The 8,469-nt window shown below is 36.1% G+C and overlaps 1 protein-coding gene across 1 annotated transcript in view; it reads right to left on the bottom strand.

Annotated features, from left to right (window-relative positions):
- Positions 1–599: 599 nt before the first annotated feature.
- LOC121379146 (testis-expressed protein 2-like) overlaps positions 600–8,469 on the bottom strand; it is a 57,901-nt gene continuing 50,031 nt past the window's right edge. The window contains exon 8 of the mRNA XM_041507631.1: positions 600–1,198. Within this exon, the coding sequence (XP_041363565.1) occupies positions 1,088–1,198 (111 nt within the window). The 3' untranslated portion in view covers positions 600–1,087. The remainder of the gene's footprint in view (positions 1,199–8,469) is intronic.

Raw genomic sequence — 8,469 nt, 5'->3', positions numbered from 1 at the left:
CAGTTAATTTTGTATGTTTGTGCGGTAAAATGTTGGTTATAAGGGTACACTTCAAGAAATTATTTTTGTACAATTAAAAAATGTTGTTTGACATTGACATAAAGTTACTCACGGAAATGGGTATAATTCCGGTATATTTCACACGATGTCCGTAAAGAGGTTTTACTTATGATTAATGAAAATACAATGTTTATTGCATCATTATAATGATTTTAAATCAGTACCACGCCACCGTTCCTCATTATAGTAAAAACTGAATATTAATTTATAAGATTTATATAAATTTGTCTTTGGTATTAGGTACACTAACCACAAATGATAATGTAACGCAACCTGTAAGGCTGTAAGTGTAATACCGTAAATGTACTAATTAAATTTTTTATTTCTTGTTCATGTTCTTAACATTTTTGGATAAAATATTTTGTTTTGTTTAAATATGTATTAAATCATAATATTTAAACTTAAAAAAAAATAAAAATAATAATAATTTTTTTTTTTTTTTTTTTTTAATGCCAAGATCTAAAGTTAAGAAGTATATATGACATTATAAAGTATTCATATAACTTATTGTAATAATGTTTTTTTTAAATCTTGCGATTTTGGGTTAAATTGTGTGAATTTAAAAAATCTCCTGCTTTTTGACCAAATCTCCTGCTTTTTCAACACACACCTCCTGCTTTCTCTTGACTAAAGGTTGACAGGTCTGGTGTATAGATGAGGGAGATGTCTATAGTTGAGGAAAATGTCTATAGTTGAGGGAGATGTGTATAGTTGAGGGAGATGTCTATAGCTGAGGGAGACGTGTATAGTTGAGGAAGATATCTATGGTTGAGGGAGTTGTGTATAGTTGAGGGAGTTGTGTATAGTTGAGGGAGATGTCTACAGCTGAGGGAGACGTCTATGGTTGATGGAGACGTCTATGGTTGAGGAAGACGTGTATAGTTGAGTGAGACGTCTATAGTTGAGGGAGATGTGTATTATCAAGGAGATGTCTATAGTTGAGGGAGATGTGTATAGTTGAGGGAGACGTATATAGTTGAGGAAGATGTCTATAGTTGAGGGAGATGTCTATAGTTGAAGGAGACGTCTATAATTCAGTAGATGCTGATTTTGTGACAACTGGGACGGCTTCCTTTGGATGGCCCGGCAGCAGAATGGGAATCACCAGGTCATCCATATTTGGCATCACAAAAACACGCTGAAAAACAAAAATAGAATAGAATAGAATAAATGTTTATCGACAGCCCAGCATGAAAAATATGAAAAACAAAGTTTCAGCAGGGATTCTAGAATTTTTACAAAATCCACTAGCCATGGGATCAGTGATTTAAAAAATTTACTAGCCATAATTAAAAATTCACTAGTCCCACTGTACTTTAAGTTAAAACAATTTTACTAATTAATATTACTAATCGGACATGTCACCAAAAGAGGGAGATGGTGGTGGTGGTAGCAGGATATTCATATTTCACAGCTAGCTCTGGCACTTGCCAAATTCGCCAATTGCAAATTTTGAAAGCAGCTGGCGAATTTAATAAATGAATTTTTAAAAAAAGAAATTGTTGATTTCTGCAATTTTTTTTTAGTTTAATAGAACATTTGGTGAATGTTTTTGCATACCCAGAGCTAGCGCTGTATTTACAAAATAGACTTAACTGCAGCATTTGACAAATTTCTTTTCACAGGCCGTTGGGCATGGCAATAATAGTTATTTACTAGCCCAACACTGAAATTCACTAACCATAGGAGTGGGGCTACCATAATCTAGAAGCCCTGGTTTCAGGTGAAGTGCAAGTCGCTATCTCGCCTCACCATATTATAACATCATTTACTAATACAAAATACAAACACAACTACAGTTTTAATAAACTCACAATCTCGCCTCACCATATTATAACATCATTTACTAATACAAAATACAAACACAACTACAGTTTTAATAAACTCACAATCTCGCCTCACCATATTATAACATCATTTACTAATACAAAATACAAACACAACTACAGTTTTAATAAACTCACAATCTCGCCTCACCATATTATAACATCATTTACTAATACAAAATACAAACACAACTACAGTTTTAATAAACTCACAATCTCGCCTCACCATATTATAACATCATTTACTAATACAAAATACAAACACAACTACAGTTTTAATAAACTCACAATCTCGCCTCACCATATTATAACATCATTTACTAATACAAAATACAAACACAACTACAGTTTTAATAAACTCACAATCTTGTCTCACTATACAAGGCTTTTGATATCACTAATTTGGGCACAACGGGGACTCAGTGCAGGAAGGTGCTTCTAGGTCAGTACTGTCAAGTTAACCAGCTGATGGTACTAACATCAAGCTAACCAGTTGAAAGTTAAAGTTTCTTTTTGTTTCATGACACCACTAGAGCACACTGATTTATTAATCATCGGCTATTTGGTCATTCTGACATATAGTCTTGGAAAGGAAACACGCTACATTTATCCATTAGTAGCAAGGGATCTTTAATATGCACCACCCCACAGCACATACCACAAACTTTGATATACCAGTCATGGTGCACTGGCTGGAACGAGAAATACCCCAATGGGCCACAAATGTGGATCGATCACAGAATGACTGTGCCTCAGGCGAGTGCTTTACCACTATGCCCGTCTAACCAGTAGATTACACTGATATCACACCAAGTGATGCGATAGCTGTAACATGAAAACCACCCCTCTAACCAGTGGATTACACTGATATCACACCAAGTGATGCGATAGCTGTAACATGAAAACCCACCCCTCTAACCAGTGGATTACACTGATATCACACCAAGTGATGTGATAGCTGTAACATGAAAACCCACCCCTCTAACCAGTGGATTACACTGATATCACACCAAGTGATGCGATAGCTGTAACATGAAAACCCACCCCTCTAACCAGTGGATTACACTGATATCACACCAAGTGATGCGATAGCTGTAACATGAAAACCCACCCCTCTAACCAGTGGATTACACTGATATCACACCAAGTGATGCGATAGCTGTAACATGAAAACCCACCCCTCTAACCAGTGGATTACACTGATATCACACCAAGTGATGCGATAGCTGTAACATGAAAACCCACCCCTCTAACCAGTGGATTACACTGATATCACACCAAGTGATGTGATAGCTGTAACATGAAAACCCACCCCTCTAACCAGTGGATTACACTGATATCAAACCAATTGATGCGATAGCTGTAACATGAAAACCCACCCCTCTAACCAGTGGATTACACTGATATCACACCAAGTGATGCGATAGCTGTAACATGAAAACCCACCCCTCTAACCAGTGGATTACACTGATATCAAACCAAGTGATGCGATAGCTGTAACATGAAAACCCACCCCTCTAACCAGTGGATTACACTGATATCACACCAAGTGATGCGATAGCTGTAACATGAAAACCCACCCCTCTAACCAGTGGATTACACTGATATCACACCAAGTGATGCGATAGCTGTAACATGAAAACCACCCCTCTAACCAGTGGATTACACTGATATCAAACCAAGTGATGCGATAGCTGTAACATGAAAACCCACCCCTCTAACCAGTGGATTACACTGATATCACACCAAGTGATGCGATAGCTGTAACATGAAAACCCACCCCTCTAACCAGTGGATTACACTGATATCACACCAAGTGATGTGATAGCTGTATGTTAAACACCAAACCCACCTCTCTAACCAGTGGATTACTGATATCAAACCAAGTGATGTGATAGCTGTAACATGAAAACCCACCCCTCTAACCAGTGGATTACACTGATATCACACCAAGTGATGTGATAGCTGTATGTTAAACACCAAACCCACCCCTCTAACCAGTGGATTACACTGATATCAAATCAAGTGATGCGATAGCTGTAACACGAAAACCCACCCCTCTAACCAGTGGATTACACTGATATCACACCAAGTGATGCGATAGCTGTATGTTATAACACCAAATAGCCGTCTGCATCAAGGCAATCCAATAACAACCACAACCACAACCAACACACACGAATGTGTACAACTTTATCATTTTACACATCAACTAGAAAAAATCCACACGAAGTAGTAGTGTTATCTGAAATGTGAATAAACTAGAGATAATCCACACCGAGTAGAGCTGGGCGGTATTGAAATTTGAGGATCGGTATCGATATCGGTATTTTTGGGTTGATTTACCTCGGTATCGGTATTGACACGATACCGATATCGAGCGCTATTTTCGGTATACTCGGCTTTAAATGCATGCCTGTGTTGAGGCTCACCCGTTAATTTCATATAAATACAATTAAATTAAATACACAAGGCTCTTGTCTGATTTATACCAACCCATTTTGTGTTCGTCAGGTATATTATTAGAGCTTTCCGGAAAATATTTTTCAATACCGAAAATACGGTATTTTGGAATTTGCTCGGTACGGTAAATCGGTATTGACATAATACCGATACCGAACGGTATACCGCCCAGCTCTAACACCGAGTAGTAGTGTTATGTGAAATGTGAATAAACTAGAGATAATCCACACCGAGTAGTAGTGTTATGTGAAATGTGAATAAACTAGAGATAATCCACACCGAGTAGTAGTGTTATGTGAAATGTGAATAAACTAGAGATAATCCACACCGAGTAGTAGCGTTATCTGAAATGTGAATAAACTAGAGATAATCCACACCGAGTAGTAGCGTTATGTGAAATGTGAATAAACTAGAGATAATCACACCAAGTAGTAGCGTTATGTGAAATGTGAATAAACTAGAGAAAATCCACATCAAGTAGTAGTGTTATGTGAAATGTGAATAAACTAGAGATAATCACACCGAGTAGTAGCGTTATGTGAAATGTGAATAAACTAGAGAAAATCCACACCGAGTAGTAGCGTTATGTGAAATGTGAATAAATTAGAGAAAATTCACACCGAGTAGTAGCATTATGTGAAATGTGAATAAACTAGAGATAATCACACCGAATAGTACCGTTATGTAAAATGTGAATAAACTAGAGATAATCCACACCGAGTAGTAGCGTTAGGTGAAATGTGAATAACTAGAGATAATCCACATCGAGTAGTAGCGTTATGTGAAATGTGAATAAACTAGAGAAAATCCACACCGAGTAGTAGCGTTATGTGAAATTTGAATAAACTAGAGATAATCCACACCGAGTAGTAGCGTTATGTAAAATGTGAATAAACTAGAGAAAATCCACACCGAGTAGTAGCGTTATGTGAAATGTGAATAAACTAGAGATAATCCACACCGAGTAGTAGCGTTATGTGAAATGTGAATAAACTAGAGAAAATCCACACCGATTAGTAGCGTTATGTGAAATGTGAATAAACTAGAGAAAACCCACACCGAGTAGTAGCGTTATGTGAAATGTGAATAAACTAGAGAAAACCCACACCGAGTAGTAGCGTTATGTGAAATGTGAATAAACTAGAGAAAACCCACACCGAGTAGTAGCGTTATGTGAAATGTGAATAAACTAGAGAAAACCCACACCGAGTAGTAGCGTTATGAGAAATGTGAATAAACTAGAGAAAATCCACACCAAGTAGTAGCGTTATGTGAAATGTGAATAAACTAGAGAAAATCACACCGAGTAGTAGCGTTATGTGAAATGTGAATAAACTAGAGATAATCCACACCGAGTAGTAGCGTTATGTGAAATGTGAATAAACTAGAGAAAATCCACACCGAGTAGTAGCGTTTAGGGCCTCCACAAGTCCAAAATACTGGACTCGAGAAGACATGGAGCATGACAAAAGTAATCGATTACGATGACGATTACTTAAGAATGTCATCTTTATGATTACAATTACAAGGAAAATGAAAGTAATTGATTATGATTGCGATTACACTGCCCAGTAATCATGATTACAATCACGATTACATTTTCACAAATACAAACTATTTTTTGAGGTGATGTTACCAACATGAAATTATTCACTTGATTTCACTAATTAAGAACAAATAATGGATAATTGTAGATTATTTATTACATTATATCAAAAATCATATCAAAAATGTATAAACGCATGTACATTGTACGACAATAACACGAGATGTTTTTGAAATGTCTGACTGTTTAAGCAAAGTGTGCATTGTTCTTAATACACATGAACTGTTCGAATGCATGGTCTCCAAGCAAAGGCAAAAAGCAAAATAATTGTAAATATTTAACATGTTATTATATTTAAAACATGTAATTGTATTTTCAAAACCCCTTGGTGAACTAGTTCAACTTATAGTTTTTCTTTTACAACCAGTGCACCATGACTGGTATATCAAAGGCCGTGGTATGTGCTATCCTGCTGCTAATGGAAAACATGTAGTGGGTTTCATCTGATAACCATGTCAAATTTACCAAATGTTTGACAGCCAACAGTCCATAATTAATTAATCAATGTACTATAGTAGTGTCGTTAAACAAAACAAACTTTACTTATTGCATGGATATTTAAAACATATTATTATATTTAACGACAAAACATAATTACATGTGTGTTAATCCCCAAGCTGCTAAAAGAAACCAAAGCATGCCCCTTTATTCGCCGAACTGCTCCAGTTCAGTGTCCCATAAAACAAAACATATAGTTTACAGTTATCAAAGGTCCGAGTTGTCAACTATGATCATTTGACAATACATCAAAAGTGTTGAATGCGATTGGTTCTACTGTGGCAGACTCTTTGCTTTTGTTAGTCTTAAAGGAGAGGACAATTAAGGCATTTGGCCTGGTATGCATATTCAACGATATATAATGCACATTATTGCTTAATATCAACACACATAATCGTATAGTTAATTAATAAAACGGTTAAATGTGACGGCTATTATATATAACGGGTGCAGATTTTGTACCATCTCAGTGAGTACGCCCTCTGGCGAGCTGTTGGTTACGTAATACTTAACGCGTAACGAATGAGCCTTAGAACTAGAGAAACACAATCTACCTGGTTTTTGCGGGATGATAAATAGTCATAAATTGCAATGTTCTGTAATAATACACATCCCAGTAAGCCAGCAATAAGTATATCCAACACTGTATATATTATGTTTCAATACAAAATAAAATACCATCGTTAAAGTGGCTACACAACAAGTCTAAACAATTAACAATGTTTTGCCCATGCATTAACCTATGTACTGAAATGATACACGGAGTGTTTTCTTAGTTAATTGGTCTATGCTGTTAGTTGCTTCTACCTGTGATTCCTGATTGGCAGGTGTGTATTTGATTGGTAACCAGACGAGCCAATTAATTGACGCTGTCTAGACACAAAAATACATATCGGTATTGTGGAATATTACCTGTCGCCCCTAAAATTGTAATGGACATGGTTTATTACTGTAAATAGTTCTGTAAAAGTATTGATTAAGTAGACTTTTCCATCTAAAACCACAGAACTGACCAATTACGCAGTCCAAAAGAAAAGAAAATTCACTTGGGTATCGTGGGTTGTCGTTTTTGCTCCAACGTAGCATATCAATAGGCCTAATAGTGTACATTTTTTCCTTTGGATTATTTAACAGAGAAAAATACTATAACCCCATTTTGTTCCGTTAATGCAACTTAAAATATATTTAGTTAAATAGTTTATTATATTATTACGTCATTTATGCTGTTTTACAAGTCAGGTTGATCAAAGAGAAGCGTCTTGTCGAAAATTACTGCTTTTGTTTACACTGTACATACAGGAGATGGTCAGGAGCTGACGTCACTTCGCCCCAAGCTATCCCACTGGACGTCACAAAAAGGAAACAAAATGACTGCCCCCAGTTAGCAGGAATAATCATGTTTTTTTATTAACTCTAAAATTACGCGTTTTTCATTTGCTAAAGTGTCAGTATGTGTTGGTGGTTTACTTATGCATCTTTCCAACACATAAGGCTCTTGTTTGAGTTGACCCTACCTTTAATGACTGCAGACGGACAGTGCACAACCGTAATCTCTTGTCTGTAAACTTGACTGTGCAGCCAAATCCACACACAGCAATAAGTTATTTAACATATATAACCCCTCCCTCCAAAGCATCACTACTATCGTTACAATTTTAGGTAACCATTGGTATAAAGTAATATAACCCACAAATTAAAAAAGAAAGATTAAAAGAATAGGATATTTTTTTTAGTGTTCTACCGGTTCAGAAAATATTTTGCTCTATCACTTTCTTGCCACATGACTTCTGGAGAATCAATTATTTTAGTCAACTTGTAAAATAACTGATTCAATTGACAGGTAAAATGCGCCAAAAAAAGTCACAACACACACAGGACAAAATGTCACAGGAAAAAAAAGTCACAACTTTTAATTAAAAAAATATATTAGGCAATGTGTAACTGACTCAAACAATGGGAAGTCAGCTCTATTGTCTACACTGATTGCTCAGTGCTGCACCCAACTACTAGCACTGT

Source organism: Gigantopelta aegis, chromosome 8 (genome assembly GCF_016097555.1).
Source record: "Gigantopelta aegis isolate Gae_Host chromosome 8, Gae_host_genome, whole genome shotgun sequence".
Taxonomy (NCBI): Eukaryota; Metazoa; Mollusca; class Gastropoda; order Neomphalida; family Peltospiridae; genus Gigantopelta; species Gigantopelta aegis.
This window is presented reverse-complemented; position numbering and strand designations above follow the sequence as displayed.